A 19,435-nucleotide genomic window follows, 5' to 3' on the forward strand; every position below is an offset into this window, starting at 1 on the left:
TACATTGATCCTTTATTTTCTTATCCTTTCCATTCTAAGTCTTTCTGTTCTGCTTTCATGGAAGAGCCCCTTAAGTCGATCTTTTAACCATTCTACTGACAGGTAAAAATTACTTGTCACATTTTTAATGTCCAAGAGCTCTTTCTTGTTCTTTAAATAATTCTTTGTTCTTGTTTTATGGATGTTGTATCTTCTCTTATCCCTCTGAGATTATAAAGATTTTTTTCTATTTTTTAAAATTTATTTAAAAAAAATTTTTTTAACATTTATTTATTTTTGAGAGACAGAGAGAGACAGAGCATGAGTGGGGGAGGGGCTGAGAGAGAGAAGGAGACACAGAATCCGAAGCAGGCTCCAGGCTCTGAGTTGTCAGCACAGAGCCTGACACGGGGCTCGAACTCACAGACCGTGAGATCACAGCCTGAGCCGAAGTCGGATGCTCAACCGACTGAGCCACCCAGGCGCCCCTAAAGATTTTTTTTTTAAGTTTTCATCAAATATCTATGTTTCATGTTGGAGGATTTCCTCAAATGTCTGGTGATCCCTGGTTATCATTTTACATGTAATCAATATAAAATTATTAATGAAATATTTTACATTAAAAATACTAAGTCTCGAGGTGTTTTATGTATCTCAATTCAGACTAGCCACATTTATTTATTAAAAAACAACTTTTATTCATTTGGCAAGGGGGGGTAGAATCCCAAGCAGTCTCCACGTTGTCAGGGCAGAGCCTGCTGTGGGGCTCAAATTCATGAAACTGTGAGATCATGACTTGCAACGAAATCAAGAGTTGGATGCTCAACTGCCTGAGCCACCCAGGCGCCCCCAGACTAGCCCAGTTAAAAATGTCCGATAGCTACATGTGGCAAATGGCTACTGAATTGGGACACTAGCTCTAGAGGGAGTGGAGATAAATGTGGACCTACCACATTTAACCAGAGTTCAAGAATATTCTTCAGGTTAACACACACACACACACACACACACACACACTCTCACCCCCCCCCCCCCCAACATATATTTATATGGCTACCTTGTCCTCAAGAAAAATCATACCAACTTATGCTTTCTGGTAGCGGTGTGAGGATGAACATTTCCCATGTCAACAATGGGCATCTTGAAGCTTCTCTAGGGATTCATTTCCTGATGGAGGACACATCACCAGAGTCTGAACTCTTGGTTTCATCTGGGCTGATCCCTCACATGAAGCAGGTCTTGACCACTGGGACTTTTTGGGAAGACAGTGCTTTGTGTCCTTACCTGATGTCAGAAAGGCAAGGGTACCAATTGTTTCATTGGACATGATGTTATGGAAACGTGCCAGCTGTCCAAACATCTGCAGGCCAGCCTCCTTCTCTCGGCGGGCTTCTGGAGTCAGACTGTCCCATTCGCCTCGGTCTTTCTCAATCTGTTGAATCTTTATCTTGCTCAGATACTACAGAAATGAGAGGTGAAACGTATCAGAGACGAAAGTGCATTTGAAGGGAAGACGGTATTTAAGTGGTTCTGCTTAAAATCTAGTTTACTAAGTTGGGAAAACCAGGCACTATGTGAGAAACACGAGCCTTGATTTCTCAGCATAGGGCTGGAGCTCTATATAGATGGAGCTTGGGTCGACTTACGGGTAGTTCTAGTCTGCACAGTATAGCCTGTGAAGTAGAAAGGGGGGTAAATAATGTGATGTAGGAAACCTAGGCAAAAATAAACAGGCTGAAGTGAAAAAAAGAGTGAATCCTTCCTGAAACATGGAAAACAAAACAAAACAAAAAACCAGACTCCAAAACTGCCTATCAAGAAACAAAGCTCTATCAAATATGCAAGCTGTCTGGAAGGAGAAGCATAAATATTAAACACTGTCTACTTCTCATTCTTACAGTCCTATGACAATGCCATCTGGTGTCATTCTCTGTGTCACATGGCTCTGGCTTAGAAGGGGCTGTTTCTTACAGGACTTGTTCTTGTTTTCTAAGAAAACCTATCTAAAATCTCAAAGTATGGGCTTATGAAAAAAGCAGGAGCTTTTCACACACATTAAAGACAAGTTACTGGGGTGCTGCTAATCACTATGAGGACCTTGTGTCTGTCCAACAGACTACCTTCACTGTTCACCAGCTTCCTCTCCCTTTGGGTCACTGTCTTATCTATCTGACACCTGTCACAGAGAAGGGAGAGTTTTAACAGGAGCAATAAGCAGCTCCGTAAGGGGTGGGTGAGGATATGATGCACTGAAGTTGCTGACAGGCACCCTGGTGTATACTCTGGGAAACTTATGTTTCAAATACAAAGATTTGGGAGGCCATGGACAGAGGGAGTATTGGTGACTTGGTAGTGTTTATGTGAAAAAACAACCTAAACCAGAGATTTTTTCCGCACCCCCCCCCCCCCAAATGGTGGTGCAAAAATCAGGATCTTTTAGGAAAGGGGTAAGAATCATTGCCTGTGTGAGTCACTGTTACTGATGAGATGGGATGGAAGGTGGCTGAAAGTCACTGACCAAACGCAAAGTCCTCTTGATTTCTTTTTGTGGTGCTGGCCTGATGAATCCTGCCAGTGTACCTTAGTTTGGCCTCATCACACTTTCTTCTACCTTCTTTTTGTTTTCGTTTTTAAAGTTTATTTACTTATTTTGAGAAAGAGCGCACATGTATGCATGAGTGGGGGAGGGGCAGAGAGAGGGAGAGTGAGAATCCCAAGCAGGCTCCTTCCTCACTGTCAGTGCAGAGCCCGACTTGGAGGTCGATCCCAAGAATCATGGGATCATGGCCTGAGCCAAAATCAAGAGTTGGACGCTTAACCAACCGAGCTACCCAAGTGCCCCAACACATTCTTTTCCACTCTGCCAAAATATCATCCTAGCTTACGAGGCTTCAATGACCCTTGATCTTGATCTCTAACGGAACAACACCTATCAAGCTCTGCAATGGCAAGGTGGGTGGTACACTACTACTCAGAAATTTTTGGTGTCCAAACTGCTACTAGGGGCATAAGGATTGCTCTATTATAATTTGATGGTAAAAAGTATGTATTGATCATTATTTGATGAATCAGGGGCAGTTAAATACGTTTTAAAAATTATTTATTTATCTATTCTCACCTGTATGGCTTCATCCAGAAGGAAGATGGCATCGTTCATTAGCAGGTTAAGAAAGCGGAGGAAAAGTGGGGGATTCATGGCTTCTAAATTCTTTGAGGCATAGTCAGCCAGATCCTGTAAGTCCCAGCCCAAGACAAAAGCATTTTAGGACTGAACCAAAACTCACTGGGACTTATCTGAAGTAAAACTCTGGATCAATCAGCTTTGGCTTCAGTGAAAGCTCTCTCACCTTAATGCTCTCTCGATAGGTATCCGTTCCCCACATATACCTTAGGATAGGATACATGGGACGTCGGTAATTAAACTTCTGTTCAAACTGATGGGGGTCTCCTGGAAAAGGGCAAGAGCAAAAACCCAGCAAAGGTAGTGCTATTAGAGAAAGAGTAAGAGCTTATGTCCACGTGGAGCTATTTTATTTCATTCTGAATGTGTCAAAACTACTGGCAAAATCTGCCCTGGGGAGTTTATAAAGGCCCAGAGTTACAGCCAAGTGTTTACTTATTTCCTTACCGACAGAACAAGAGGGAGACAGATGTAAAGGGTACCTTATGCTGAAAAGGACATGGTCTAAGTTGTAGAATAAAAGCCAGGGGAAACAAAGGCCTCAATATCCAAATGTAGAGTACTTTCAGACTTTGAATGAGGCCTCTGAACTGGCCACTGTGGCAGTGGCAGTGACAACTGTTGCAAAATGGGAAACTAAGTAACGCCCACATTCTTCATGGCTAACATCCAAGCTGTGAAACCAACTGGTAAATCAGGTCAGGGGCTAAAAACCTGATGCTTACACTGTTTTGACCTATCAGAGGAACCACTTGATCTCTGTAGCTTGGGTCATATAATAAAAGAAGAACATGGGATTTGTCGTCAGAACATCTAGGCTCCACTTAATACAAGTCTTTTAACATTTTCAACTTGCAAATTCAGAAATAAAACAGGAATTGTAATACATTCTCTACCAGTGCAAGTGAAGGGCTGAAATGGTTATATGAGTTAAATGCAGTACCTTATTGTGTGACAGTGTATGTATTATGAAGGTTTACATGCACTATGTCAGTCATCACTTCAACCCGTTTTATGGATGAGGAAACTAAGGCTCAGAGGTAAGCAAGTGACAAAACCAAAATCCAAATAGGAAAGGCAGTCAGTACAATGTTAAATGTCTCTTTAAATGTTAGTCATATTTATTACTGAATGGTAGGACATCTCTTTTAAAGGGGGTCTTTTTTTTTTTTTTTAATTTTTTTTTTAAACGTTTATTTATTTTTGAGACAGAGAGAGACAGAGCATGAACCGGGGAGGGGCAGAGAGAGAGGGAGACACAGAATCGGAAGCAGGCTCCAGGCTCCGAGCTGTCAGCATAGAGCCCGACGCGGGGCTCGAACTCATGGACCGCGAGATCGTGACCTGAGCTGAAGTCGGACGCTTAACCGACTGAGCCACCCAGGCGCCCCTAAAGGGGGTCTTAAATAACTGCTTAACATATACTGTTTACTGAGATGGCGTAGTTTACTCTTGATCTCAGGGTCATGAGTTTGAGGCCGATGTTGGAGACAGAGTTTACTGAAAAACAAGGAAAAAAAAAAAAAGAACCATCCCACTATTCTGCAATTATGAGGCACATAAAAATAAAGACCTAGGTTGTGATCAGACAGCCTGCTTTGTTTGAGCATGATTAAATCAAGCATATAATAAAATTGGTAAGAGCCTATGTTTTGATGTGAGACAGAATCAAACTGATTCTACCACGTGGTTGTAAGACACAGACAACTCATCTTCTCGAGCACTCACATCCTTATATGTGCAATGAAGACAGTACAGGAAAACTTGCCAGATGGTGACAAATTAATGAGGCAATGTAAAAAAAAAAAAAAAAAAAAAAAAAAAGCACTCAGCATCAAGACCGGCACATAGTAGATATTCAATAAATGATGGCGCTTCTCAGTTCTAGGCTGTGTTACCTGTAAACTCAATGTCCACAAAGACCTTGATTAGAGCTTCTGCAAGGTGCGGTGCGTAGGGAAAGTTGCAGAACACACGTTTCCGGTGGAACACACTAGATACCAAGGGGTTTGGGGTCTGGTCCAGGTGAGGCATCACTGCTTCCAATACCTCAGCCAGTTTGGCCCTCAGGTGGGGATTCTTCATCCTGCAAAAAGGGAAAGCAAGATGAGCAGGTAGAGAACTTACCTCTCAAATTCATGGCTATTTCCTCCACATGAGGAGCCAAACACCCTCTATCACTGTTACAGAGAAAAACAAGACTCTGAAGTTTCAAGTCTTGGCAATTTCTGGGGGGGATAATGCAGGGTACATCATTTAACTTTTGAGATAACAGCTTACCAAGTATGAGGATGAGTACTTAAGTTTCTATTTAATATGTACTTGTCTATAATAATCCATTGTTTACTGCCTATTATTCTCTGACAGTTTCACTGAAGATCTTCAGTTTCACTGAAGATTCTCTGACAGTTTCACTGCCTTCCTAAGCTTTCTGAGAAAAAGGTCCGGGATGCAGTTATTCTAGGTTACTGTTATATAACGCACCCCACATGTACCTAATAAACACCTGTTGACTCAGGATTTTTCATTAGGTCTGCTCAGCTCAGCAAAGGACTGGCTTCTACCTACTTCTCACTGATGTGGCTCAGGGGACTATGCATCATTTTCTTTGGGTAGAAATCTTCACTTATGTACACAGCTTCCTTTGGCCTAGATACCAAAACAAAACAAAACAAAACGAAACAAAACAAAACAAAACAAAACAAAAAACCCAGAGAAGCAACTCTACAGGTCAGTGAGCATCTTTCTTTGAGAAAGAGGACCAGAAGCTATGAATGAAAAGATGAGATTAGAAAGCATCTACATATGTTTACTACCCATGCAACTCAGAATTTCAAGGGTAAACTTTGTTATCATACAATTATTAGCTCATTAGAAGCTGCCTGCCACTGGTAAGGTTTCTGGCATTAAGGGAACTATTTTAACCAGGGACTAGCAGTGGAACTCCCATCGGGTATCTTACGTGCAGGTTCAAATTCTCTGTGGGCGAAGTCCTTTGCTTATTGTGCCTCTCAAGGGTGGGATTTGTGGGCTACCCATAAGGATGGCCACGTGATTCATTAATGCTAACACAACTTCTGAAGGCAACCCCTTATGATTCAGGCGTGTGTGTTGCTTGGTTTTGCACCTCTAAACAGTGTCAGAGCCAAGCTCTCAGCCTTTCACCTTTCTATGCTTCCAGTGAAAATGGTGATAAAGTGGAGGACATGTTCCAGGGAATCTGCTGACGTCTCCAAGATGTCATCAGCAAAGCGGCGGAGAAAAATGAGGAAGTCACCCAAGTTATCTGCAAAAAATTCTGAAAGAGAAAATACTCGCTGTAATTAGTGAAACACCTAACTTTCTGTACTAAGCAATATTGAAATTCCTTCCTTTTGCTCTACCCAGTAAAGGTTAAAAAATCCCAAATGTTTTGTAGATACTAGGAATGGTGACCAGTTCATAAGTGGAGAATCTCCTTTAAATCTAAGTCAATTTTTATTTCTATCCTAGTAAATATGAGAATAGCAGAGACACAAAATAGTGTTAAACACACCAGTGCAATTTAAGAAACTACACTGATTTACATTCTTTTCCATACTCAAGGTTAACTGTGCATTAAATAACCTTTTATTTATTTATTTAAGGTTATTTATTTATTTATTTATTTAGAGAAAACGAACAAGCTGGGGAAGGACAGCGAGAGGGGGACAGAGGATATGAAGTGGGCTCTCTGCCGACAGCAGAGAACCCAATGCGGGGCTCGAACTCAAGAGCCAAGCCGTGAGATCGTGACCTGAGCTGAGGTCGGACACTCAACCGACTGAGCCACCTAGGCGCCCCCACGATCTTTAATAAAGATGAATACATTAGATTAGATGACTATAGTCATCAGTCTCCAGGATGGTCCTCCAATTGTATTGGCTTCCTGGCATTCATGCCCTTGTGTGTCCCCTCCTACACTCTTCTAGGGTAGAAGCATACAGAAGCAATGGTGTATCATTTCTATGGTCAGGTTATAAAAGCCTATAGCTTCCATTTTGGTCACTACCGCTGGAGAAAGCCAGCTGCCACATTACGAACAGTACTCAGGAGAGATCCATGTGACCTGGAAAGGAGGCAATCGGGGTTTGCCAACAACCACATGACCAGGCTTGTAAGCAGATCCTCCAGTCCTGGTCGAGTCCTCATATTCCTGTGGCCCTGACTGACAGCTTGGCTGCAACCTCCTAAAAGACCCAGAGGCAGAACCATGAGGCCAAGCCACTCCTGGATTCCTGATCCTCAGAAAACTGTGTGAGATAATGTTTGTTTTAAGGTGCTACGTTTTAGGGTGATTGGTTACTCAGCAACAGATAGCCGATAGAGCGATCAACAACACATAACCTGATCTTCATGGACAATATCGGCCAACTCCTCACCAACAAACATACATACATGATCTCCCTTGTGGGTTAACCAACAGGAGGTGATTTTTTTTTTCCCTCTGAAGAATAGCACTGGGCGAGGCATGCAGATACATTTGTATGCTGAACCACAAAAACAACATGAATGCTAAGACTAAACAGCTCTGAAAACCCTGGCTGCACTTAATCCTTTGAAGATTATTTTCTAATACACAAAGAAGTGGGGACACACGGCTGAGGAAAAAGCTGTTAGTTCTCCCATACTTCGACCAGTAGATAGTAGCTACATATTTGTTTCTCCAAAAACAGTGGAAAGGGTATTTTGAGGATTAAACTTCTGAAGTGACCCAGTTAAACTCAGACAGTTATAAATAGGCAGTTCCCGAGGGAGAGCCTGCTTACCTGGCACATAAGCCAAAGAGCTGTAGCCATCTGGCAAAGGAAAAGTTAGCTCTATTGGCTGTGAGCCCTCATTGCCTATGGCCAGTTGAACGAGTAGAACAGCCATGGACACCTGCAAATTCAGACAATTTTGTAGCATCTGTGGCTCGGTCATGGCAGTCTTGGTAGAAAGATAGATGGTCATCAGTCGTTCAAACTGCTCACGAAGGTTGTCAGCAGCAGGGCTAGAACTCTGCTGAGCATCCCGCCAGGCAACCTGCAGCCGATGCAGATTTTGGTTGATTTTTACCATCTGATCATGCAACCTGCCCCCAAGAAAGCAGAAGACACCGGGTCAGGAGCCTCATATAGGACAGCTGAGTACAGACTGTTGGAAAAACAAGTCCTCATTTACTTATTCCAGTATTCTCTTTTAGGATATTGGGCGCTGCAATCGTGATGACACAAAAGGCACTCACAAAAATCGCTGACAGGGCAGGGGTCATAGCATCGGGAAAATGTTACCCGGTATTTGACATAAATGACGCTAATTACAAATAGCACACTTCAGCTGAAATGCACCGTCCAAAGAACAGCAGCTTGGCCGGACAGGGAGTAGAATGGGCTGTTATCACGTAAAATAACTATGAGACCAAGTACGAAAAGCCTAGCAGGATACTTCGACACTGTACCGTTGCAATGCTTCTACTTGGATGTGGTTATATGGACAGTCTTTCTACGGTTAGTTGAGAACTAAAGCTGGTGAAAGAAGCCTCTAGATTAGTAACGACCACATATAAACCGGCAGCCACCTGGGATGCAACCTGAGAACAGCTTCCACGCCTCTGCTGTTCGACATAAAATTATTCTTCACAAAGGGTCAGCCAAATGTTCTCTAATGAAAGGAAGCCCCATAATTCAATGTTATGGATAGCTGTCTCTATGGGTACGGTCCAAAGCCATCTTCTTTGGTCCTACAGAGAGCGTCTAGGGTTAGCTAGCCAACATGGGGGAAACCAGATGACATTCATTCCTGGGTCTGAAGCTAGGTGATTGAACAGGCTGAACACAAGCTGCATTGTTATCTAGTACCTCATTTAAAACGTCAATGATAGGGACAGAAAAACTATCTGATAGAGATATAATCTCATTTTTCTAGAAATTTGCTGAGGTTTAAAACATGCTCTGTGCCCATGTAAGTATCCTGAAAAGACATTAAAAACTGCTATCCTCAGGACCTCTTCCTACCGACTGTGTCATCTTTCTTCCCTTAGTTATACTTGCACTGACAATCAGTTAAACCAGAGGGGTGAAAATCAGAGAATGACTTGTGGCCAGCCAGAACCAGAACCATTTTTGGAAGTCAGACATTCTAGTTCTTAAATGTTCCCACTTCTAGCATCCTTTTGATCTTTGATCTTTTGTGGTCCTACTCATCTTACTGGAATCCCATACAAACATCTTTAATTTTGTCAATTTTGTCCCTGTATCAGAGAGTAGAGCTTTGTCTTTTTTCCATCAGGAGTAGTAAGTCATGAAAATTCAAGAGCAGGAAGTGGAAAGTTAAAAGAAAACAATTCCACTATCACAGATCACAACAGGAAGACAGTGATTTAAAAAATTTCAAGTTTAGAGAAAAATAGTAGTGCGTCTTTACTTTTTGAGAAGTGTAGCAGGTCAAGAATGAAAAGTAAATTCAGGTTATTTGGATAAAGCCAATTCACGTAAACACAAACGCATACAACTCCCATTCCGCTGAGATCCTAATGGGAGCGTGCAGAATAAAGGGAGACTCACTTTCAACCTCCTGGTTATCAACGCCACGAAACAGTTCTTTCTTAATAATATCAGGACAGTTACCTGTGAAATCCCAAGTACAAGGTGTACTCTGTCAGGACAAGGTTCTCCGTCACAAGGTTGTAGTTCTGGGGAAACTTTGGCTCCTGCACAGCTGGGATCAAACAAGTTTCTTTGTCCAAACCTCGAAGAGGGTAAAAGGAACAGTAAATGACTCGGCACGGACTTCTGTCTGGGGTCTCCAGTGTCCCCTTCCTCTAGCTCAACTTCCACACCGCTATCAGTGAGGATTTAAAAAAAAAAAATTTTTTTTTTTTTTGGTGTTTTTGTTAGTAATTTCTTTTAAAAAACAAACATAGAAAACACTGGAGTTTTTCCCAGTGATAGACAGTGGATCATCTGTATGTATTTGTGCTTTTCTGTATTTAAGATTATTTGCTTTTGAGCAGGTATCGCTTTTATAATTAGAAGAGTCACAAAACTGAGAGAGAATACACCAAAATTAGGAGTGATTCGTTTTTTCTTTTTTTTTAAACAGTGATTCATTTTGAGTGACTTATATTTTGATTTCTCTGCATTGTTTTCTCCAAACCGGCCCCAATATTCTCCCGCCCTCGTCTCATTTCCTGCCAATTCCCATATCCCTGCCCCAAATGCCTTTCCCCCCTGTTCTAGACCCACTGAGCTTCCCACTATTCCCCAGCCAGGCCTTTCATAGCTTTGTACCTTCATACTTTAAACCCAACTCATCTTTCCAGACTCGGCCACGAAGACTTCCACCTTCTGTAGAATTTACTACTCACTCCTTCTTCTGTGCTCCCATAGTTAAGCCCTATACCATATTATGATTATCTGTTAATATTATCTGCCTTCTTCTGGAGACTTTGGGTTAAAATACAAAACAGGGATTGTGTTTTATTTATTTTTAGAAAGAATGAATCAATCAATACCCAAGGCTGCTAAATTCAGAAGGGTCTCACTAAGGCACAACATCTAAAAGCTACCAGTTTTTTTAAACATCTGTCTTAGTTATACCAGCTCTTCTTTCTGCCTCATCTTAAGAAGCACCTTTGTGAAAAAGGATAAAAGTGAACGCCTTAGATGTTACACACACACACACACACACACACACACACACACACACAGAGTCTTGAAAAGCCCAGTGCTCCCCTACCTCTCATGTGTACATTTTTAATTTTTCGTTCTTCATCATTCAACTCCTTCAGGGCACAGTAAGTGGGATTAAAGGTGAGGAGCCGAGAGGATCTGGGTTTGCAAAATGGCTGGCACAGCTTCAGGAGAGCAGCACCCAGATTCAGAAAGAAGGCATCCGAGGCATACATTTGGAAGAAGATTTCTGGCATCTGATTGGCCCAAATCTTGGTGCGGCCTGCATTTGCATGCAAACAGTTTCCAAGCCAGGACAAGATACAGTGTTTGGTTTCTGGAGAGAGCTGGAGTAAGTTCTTCAGCATCTGGTAGATCTTTTCATGGAACTGGGCCATGAACTGTTTAACCAGAAAACACAACCACAGAAGATTCCACTTTCACAATCCTCATATTTGTTACTCCCAAACCTTAGCCCCTGGCAATTTCCAAAAATAACCTAATCCTAATCTTTTCCCTCACTCTCCCTGTGCTTTATGCCCTAGTTCTGATTAAAAAAAAAAAAAAAAAAAAAAGAAAATTGCGGGCACTTATGACAGATTCCCTGAGGAGCCGCCAAACCGCACATCGCATTCATGTAGCTTTAGAGTAGGGGTCAGTAAACTTTGTCTGCAAAGGGCCAGGTGATAAATATTTTTGGCTTTGCAAGCTATATGGTGGGTGTGGCAACTATTGGACCCTACCACTGTGGCATGAAATCAAGCCACAAATACATTTATGAATGGGTACAGCGATGTTCAATAGAACTATTTACTAAAACAGGTAGCAGGTCGGATCTGGCCACTGCAGTAATTTGTCAATCCCTGCCTTAGAGTGCGATGACGGGGGATTTAAACCACCCCTGACTCAACCATTTACTGCCTCATGTTGGCCAGACTTCTACTATAAATTACACTAAGAAGCCATGTGGAAGGAAAGAAAGGGAAAAAAATGGTTTACAAGCTGGAGTTCAGCCCAAGATTTTAGGAGCTAAGGTTGGAAGAAATAGCTTAGTGGTGGGGCACCTGGGTGGCTCAGTCGGTTAAACATCCGACTTCGGCTCAGGTCATGATCTCGCGGTCTGTGGGTTCAAGCCCTGCATCAGGCTCTGTGTTGACAGCTTGGAGCCTGGAGCCTGCTTTGGATTCTGTATCTCCCTCTCTGCCCTTCCCGCCACCCATGCTCTGTCTCTGTCTCTCTCAAAAATAAATAAAATAAAAAAAAGAGCTTAGTGACAACGATGAAGGCAACAATGAGAGGAAGCGGCTGTGCCACAGAAGAGCAGCAGCTTACTCTTAAACCGCACACAGGTTTCTCCTCTTCCTTCAGCCCATGCTAAAAAGAGGATAATTTCTTTACATGATTACAGTAGAAAGCCAAGCAGATCAATCTGCTTTCCCAAAGAGGCTCAAGCAGCCTTATGTGCATCTGCTTCCCGAGGAAACTCGACTTAATCTAAGATCAGGGCACTGGGATACAGTGGTAAACAGTTCCACCTGATGGATGTTGGCCTCTTGCACTTTGATCTCCTGGGGACTGGAACGAGATGGATTCAGGAAGTAGCCATGATTTTCTACTACACCCGGAGTCTTTAGTAAGCAGGAGACATTGAGGATTACTCCCAGCAAGGTCTTCTGGTACATCTGCCCGTTGCTAGGGTCCTTGGGCTGAATGTATTCTACAAAAACCTATAAAAGAAAACAAGTCCTTATTCATCTGTATGAGGAGATAAAGGTGGTGAGATGACAGGGTCTCAAAGAGTTAAGTCTACACAACGGCCAGTGTATCTTTCTTTTATTTGATAGGGAATATTTGAATGCCCTCACGATAGGGATGCATAAAGTAGTAAACGTCCAGCTCAGATGAATACATACCACTTTTCAGACTTACCTTTGCCATATCTTTCTGCCTAGTGAAATAGAGAAGAATGTCCAGATATGCATAAAACAGGATCTGACAGAGTTCTAGGTCTTTTATTCGGCTCAATAAAATATCAAACACTGGAATCATGACTTCTGGAAATGTTCGAACTTCCTCATCCAATATCAAGGCTTCAATGACCTCTTCCAGAAACTCAGTTACATCTTCAAAATCTAACAGATGACAAATGAGAGAAGAAGTGCACAGCAATTTTTATATGCTTTTACACAATGGATCTCTACTTTTCTCATACTTCTGATCATTCCACTGGTATTGAACCCCAAAGGTCAAGTTATGAGCTCTCTTCTGGCACCGTAGTGGCTCTGAGGCTTTCTGAAGCAATTAGAGGAATTTTAAATTGTGAAGTCAGGATGCAGAAATGCACAAATCTTGCTTGTGTACTCACGGGCTCCTTGGATGGCTTCCAACATCAAATCTACCAGTTGCTCATGGATGTTCTGGTCAACATAGATCTCTGGGGTGAGGAGAACTGTTCGGGTGTTGGACACAGTGAGGTTCCTGCACTGTACTGCAAAGGGGAGCAGGTTCTCTGGAACTTTGGTAATCTGGAAATAGAATGAAGAAGAGAGGGGAGAGTCTAGCTCTATGACCTGAACAAAGGAGGACACAACAAATAGAATGAAAAAGACAATGTATTCCCAAACAGTACTGCTGTCTTGTGGATGCTTGAAAATTCAGGAGAGTTCATCCTTTGGTTTAAGGAATCACCTACCTGCTAGGATTCTAATCCTAGAAGTGACCAAGCTTAGACTACTCTATTATTTATACCTTGGTGGAAATGAATTTATTAGACCTTTTATTTTCCCCCAGACCTTTTCTAAAGGTATGCTTTTTTTTTTGAATTTTTTAAATGTTTATTCATTCTTGAGAGACGCAGACAGAGCGTGGATGAGGAAGGGTAGAGAGAGAGGGAGACACAGAATCCAAAGCAAGATCCAGGCTCTGAGCTGTCAGCACAGAGCCCGACGCGGGGTTTGAACCCATGAACCGTGAGATCATGACCTAAGCTGAAGTCGGATGCTTAACTGACTGAGCCACCCAGGTGCCCCTAAAGGCATGCTTTTTTAAAATTTTAGGTTTATTTATTTATTTTGAGAGAGACAGAGAGAAAGCACGAGTGGGGTAGGGGCAGGGGGAGATGCGAGAGAGAGAATCCCAAGCAGGATCCACACCCAGTACAGAGCCCAATGTGAGGCTTGATCCCATGACTGTGAGATAATGACCTGAGCTGAAATCAAGAGTCAGTCATTCAACTGAATGAGCCACCTATGTGGTTCAAGGATGTGATTTTTTTTAATGTTTTATTTTTGAGAGAGAGAGTGTGAGTGGGGAAGGGGCCGGGGGGGTGGGTGGAGGGAGAGAGAGAGAGAGAGAGAGAGAGAGAGAGAGAGAGAAAGAGGGAGACACAAGAATCTGAAGCAGGGTCCAGGCTCTCAGCTGTCAGCACAGAGCCCAACATGGGGGATGACCTCACGGACTGTGAGATCATGACCTGAACTGAAGTCAGACATTTAACCAACTGAACCACTCAGGTGCTCCCAACAGTATGATTTTTTAAGAGGTTTGTAAAAAGAACAGGGGATACTGGTTAATTAGGGAAAGGAGTAGACCCCAAGCCACAGAAAGGAGAGACTAAAGTTTTAGACATCAAATAGTGCCTGTAATATCTAGTTCCAGATACAATATGATGTATATAAACTGACATAAAAAGCCAGTGATCCAACTCTCTGGCTTACATATTGAAGTCAAACCCAAGATGACCACACAGTTCTCAATAGCGAGTATTCCTTTACCTCTTCCTTAGCTCTTTGGAAGCAGGAATAAAGGTAACAAAAAATGTGCCTCTCCCCTGCATCTCGATCAGCAGAGAGATTCAATGTTGTAGAAGAAGTCATGTTAATCAAGTGGTTGCCTGGATCCTGAAGTAATAAGCGAGCGAAGACAGCCTTTAAGAAGAACATATAAACAAAACACTAAGCAACTACAGAATTCATCTTAAAACATCAATATGAAAAGGTCATCTGGACACAGGTTATTGTGAGAATCACAGGATGTAGAGTGAAGGGGGAATAAAGGACCCCACTTACTACTTTAGAAAATATTATATATGTAAATATAACTGTATATGCTGTTGATCTTTGTTTTAAAACAAAATTTTTTTTAACATTTATTTTTAAGAGACGGAGACAGAGTGTGAGTGGGGGAGGGGGAGAGATAGAGGGAGACACAGAATCTGAAGCAGGCTCCAGGCTCTGAGCTGTCAGTGCAGAGCCTAACGCGGGGCTCGATCCTACCAACCGTGAGATTGTGACTTGAGCTGAAGTCAGATGCTCAACTGATTGAGCCACCCAGCGCCTCTATGCTGTTGATCTTTGAACAATATGGGTTTGACGTGGATTTTTTTTTATAAATACAGAATGCTATTGTAAATGTATTTTTTTCTCTTGCTTATGATTTTCTTTGTAATATTTTCTTTTCCCTAGCTGACTTTGTTATCGGTGAGGCTTCTGATCAACAGTAGGCTACTAGTTAAGTTTTTGGAGTCATGAGTTACATGCAAATTTTCAACTGCCCCTAACTCCCATGTTGTTCAAGAAGCAACCGTACAGTTATCCTAAACAGAGCTCAAGTGTCTGTCTAGTATAAGCCTGGCACAGAGTAAGCACGAAAACAGATTTGTCGAATGGTGTGGACAATTAGCGATTCAACTTATATACGAAATCTGCTTCTCTGTGTGATTGCTGGCCTCATTCAGACTTACATAAAGATAATTTAAACACAGAAAGTTAAACTACAAGTTGTGGAGTGTCTTCCCTACCAAACTCTTATTCCTTTAATGTTCATTAGGCACTTATAAGGCAAAACACACAGTTTGATTTTGCAAACGATATAAAGAAGAAAGGCATGGGCCCTGCCCTGGAGAAGTTAAAGATCTGATAGGGGAGATAAGACAGGTCCATAAAAAAGCCACTACATGTGACAGAAGGTGACAATTCCCATCAGAGAGGCATAGATAGATTACTCCAGGAATTCAGAGGAGAGAATAACAACTCCTACTTGGCAAGGCTTCATAAATAAGATGGCATTTTAACTGGGCCTTAAAGAAAGGGTATATCTGGATACGTGGCCCTGGTAAATGAGAAGATTCCAAAAGAGGCACACCACAAACAACGTTAAGAGACGGAGCTAAGCAAAGTCATGGTTGCAGAAAAGTGGCCAATTTTTGCTGAAGGCATCAGAAAAAAACCGTAAGAAGGGTACCTGCTCAACATTGTTCATATCGAGCCAGTCTTGATCTTCCAGGTCCACCGCCATTTCTTCCAAATACACACAACGGCTGGGGATGCCATTCCCACTTTTCAAGCTCGGGTCACCTGGGAAATGGTTTTAATCTGGTAGGTTAAGGATAATGCTTCTGTCTTATACGGACAGCTGATTTTGACAGCATTTCTCTTCAACTCCAAGTAGAGCTCCGGTAATATCAGAATAATCTTGGCACACAAAATAGTAGCTAAAGATTTAAATCTTTTTAAAGAGTCCAAAAGCATGGGCTCGGTTATAAACCTAACATCATGACATTTAAAGAATACATCCCAGACACTGGCACCGATCTTGGGGTTTAACTATAGAGAGGACACAGAAGGAAAACACCGACACCTCTTGAGCTTTCCATCTAAATGTTTAGGTCACCTCGGAAAAGAAAAAGGATTTGGCTGCCATTCCCACTTCCCTTTCAAGGTAGTGAAGACAAGAAGCTACATGGCCCAGTCAGTACCAAAAGGATAATGAAAGCTGCACCTGTGTCTAAATACTATTTTTAGGTCACATCAGAAGCTTCACTGAAATATCAATCTTGTGTTCCAGGGAGCGTAGCAGATTTGTTTAAACACCAGATACGATAGATGTCTAAGAGCAAGTTGCCAGCCCAAAGCAGGAAGGGCAGAGTTATGAAAACTGGCTGCAAGTCTGTAATCCATTGTTTGTTTGTCTTTTGAGAGAGCATGTGTGCTCGGGGAGGGGCAGAGGGAGAGGGAGAGAGAATCTTAAGCAGGCTCCATGCCCAGCGTGTGTGTGTGTGTGTATGTGTGTGTGTGTGTGTGGCATGGGGTGGGGGTGGGGGGCGCGACAGGGGTCTCCATCTCACAGCCAGGAGATCGTGACGTGAGCTGAAATCAAGAGTTGGACATTTAACCAACGGAGCCACCCAGGTGCCCCTGTAACTCACTGTTGTCCAGAGTAATGAGGAAGATCCTTTGGATCATGTGATTGATGTTGAGTTGCTCACATATTTCCTGCTGTGAACGGAATGAGCGGCTAATCTCAGCCACAGAGTAATCAAATTCATCCAGGCTTTCTGACACACTATTATCCGAGTCATCTGGGGTAGCTGGGAGTTCATCTGCCAGAAAATGTAAGCCATTAACAGTTGAACTCCTCTCCGTAGGAGGGAACCAAGTATACTATCAAAAATGATAAAAGTAACCAAGAGGAAGATAATTTCAGATGTGAAACAAGTTAATCATCTAATTAGTAAACATCTCAAGTCAGGCACCATCTTTTTTAAAAACTTGAGATAGAAATGACATGCAACATTATATTAGTTTCAGGCACACAACATAATGATTTGATGTATGTATATATTGCTAAATGATCACCACAGTAAGTCTAGTTAACATCTGTCACCATATAATTAAAAAAACTATTTTCTCTTGTGTTAAGAACCTTTAAGATGTACTCTCTTAGTAACTTGCAAATATGCAATACAGTATTAGGAGCCACAGTCACCATGCTGTTCATTACATCCCCGGGACTTATTTATTTCTAACTGATGTTTGTACCTTTTGATCCCCCGTACCCACCCTGGGCAACCACCAATCTGTTTATCTGAGAGCTTTCTCTCCTTTTTTTAGATTTCACATATAACTGAGAACACCTGTTTGTTTGTATTTGTCTTTTACCGTCTGACTTATTTCAGTTTACACAATGCCCTCAAGGTTTGTCCATGTTGTTGCAAGTGGCAACAAACGTGTGTGTGTGTGTGTGTGTGTGTGTGTGTGTGTGTGTGTGTATGTATCATATCTTCTTTATCCACACATTCATCAACGGACACAGGATATTTCCATGTCTTGGCCATTGTAAGCAATGCTGCAATGAACATGGGGGTGCGTGTATCTTTTTAAGTTAGTGTTTTCATTTCCTTTGGAGAAATCTCCAGAAGCGGAGTTGCTGGATCATACGGTAGTTCTATTTTTAATTTTTTGAGGAACGTCTATACTGTTTTTCCATAGTGGCTGCACCAATTTACATTCCCACCGACAGCGCACAAGGGTTCCCTTTCCTCCTTTCCTCCACATCCTCACCGACTTGCTATTTTTTGTTTTTTGATTACAGCCATTCTAACAGGTGTGAGGTGATACCTCCCTGTGGTTTTGATTTGCATTTCTTTGACGATGAGTAATGCTGAGCACCTTTTCATGTACTTGCTGGTCATCTGTAGGTCTTCCTTGGGAAAATGTCTGTACGGACCTTCTGCCCATTTTTTAATTGGATTATTTGTGTTTTTTTAGCTACTGAGCTGCATCAGGCAACGTCTTAAGTATAGGATTCTGAAATCCCTGGCTGAAATCCTACCACATTTTACACATCAAAAGTTTTATTCTTTCTATTCGTTAATTGATTGCACTCCCTATTAGGAAAAATGGCAACTATGTTCCCTACAGAATCCTAGTGAACGAAGATTTACCTAATAGATCAACATGCCTTTAATTATTTTAAAGACATGCTTTTTCCTGATTTTAAGAGAACACATATGTTTTAATAATCTATTAATAGCAAAGCATTCCAGATATTTTTTTCTATTCTGAGATGCTAATGTTTATTGCTAGGATTTTCAGTTACAAAAGAGGAAGGGGTATCATACTATATACACTGTTTTTCAGCTTGCTTTTTAAACTTAATCAGCACCAACGCCTTTCTCTGTTAGGTCATTTATAGGCCTACCTCATTCTTTGCAATAGCTCACTGTATTGCATTGTTTGCACACCCTCTGATTTGTGTAGCTACTTCTCAATTGATGAACATTTGGGCTGTTTCCAACTTTTCATGATTTCAAACACTATTGCACCGAATAGTACTCTTTTTGTACACCTGTCTGAGTATTTCTGTAAGGTAAATTTGTAGAAGCAGAATTGCTGAGTTAAAGAGCTTGCACATTTAAAAGTTAACATACACTACCAAATCATTCTCAGAAAGGTTGCTCTCATTTACAAGCCCATCACAAATTTCAGGGGCGCCTGGGTGGCTCAGTCAGCTGAGGGTCCGACTTTGGCTCAGGTCATGATCTCATGGTTCATGAGTTTAAGCCCTGCATTGGGCTCACTGCTGTCAGCAAACAGCCTGCCTCAGATCCTCTGTCTCCCCACCCTTCGCCCCTCCACTGCTTTCTCTGAAAAATAAGCATTAAAAAATAATAAAAAAAAAACTTCACAAATTTCATAGGTAAAAACCTAAACATTATTTTTTTTAAGTTTAGTCATTTTGAAGAGAGAGAGTGAGAGAGAGCAAGCAGAAGGGCAGAGAGAGAGGAAGACAGAGAATCTCAAGGAGGTTCTGTGCTGTCAGTGCA

General features: G+C 41.9%; 1 protein-coding gene across 4 annotated transcripts in view; it reads right to left on the bottom strand.

Annotated features, from left to right (window-relative positions):
- UBE4A (ubiquitination factor E4A) overlaps positions 1 to 19,435 on the bottom strand; it is a 35,031-nt gene that overhangs the window by 8,310 nt on the left and 7,286 nt on the right. For 2 of the 4 annotated variants that reach the window (XM_049612525.1, XM_049612518.1), the window contains 14 exons: positions 17,036 to 17,209; positions 16,072 to 16,184; positions 14,604 to 14,756; positions 13,196 to 13,355; positions 12,760 to 12,962; positions 12,366 to 12,557; positions 10,898 to 11,231; positions 9,787 to 9,907; positions 7,948 to 8,252; positions 6,326 to 6,458; positions 5,059 to 5,246; positions 3,327 to 3,427; positions 3,098 to 3,211; positions 1,264 to 1,438 (listed from right to left, as the gene is read on the bottom strand). In XM_049612525.1, coding sequence (XP_049468482.1) covers positions 1,264 to 1,438; positions 3,098 to 3,211; positions 3,327 to 3,427; positions 5,059 to 5,246; positions 6,326 to 6,458; positions 7,948 to 8,252; positions 9,787 to 9,907; positions 10,898 to 11,231; positions 12,366 to 12,557; positions 12,760 to 12,962; positions 13,196 to 13,355; positions 14,604 to 14,756; positions 16,072 to 16,184; positions 17,036 to 17,209 — 2,466 coding nt within the window. Of the gene's footprint in view, positions 1 to 1,263; positions 1,439 to 3,097; positions 3,212 to 3,326; positions 3,428 to 5,058; positions 5,247 to 6,325; positions 6,459 to 7,947; positions 8,253 to 9,786; positions 9,908 to 10,897; positions 11,232 to 12,365; positions 12,558 to 12,759; positions 12,963 to 13,195; positions 13,356 to 14,603; positions 14,757 to 16,071; positions 16,185 to 17,035; positions 17,210 to 18,810; positions 19,244 to 19,435 lie in introns of those variants that run through there. The other 2 variants (XM_049612544.1, XM_049612535.1) reach the window with 2 other exon arrangements.

Source organism: Panthera uncia, chromosome D1, assembly GCF_023721935.1.
Source record: "Panthera uncia isolate 11264 chromosome D1, Puncia_PCG_1.0, whole genome shotgun sequence".
Taxonomy (NCBI): Eukaryota; Metazoa; Chordata; class Mammalia; order Carnivora; family Felidae; genus Panthera; species Panthera uncia.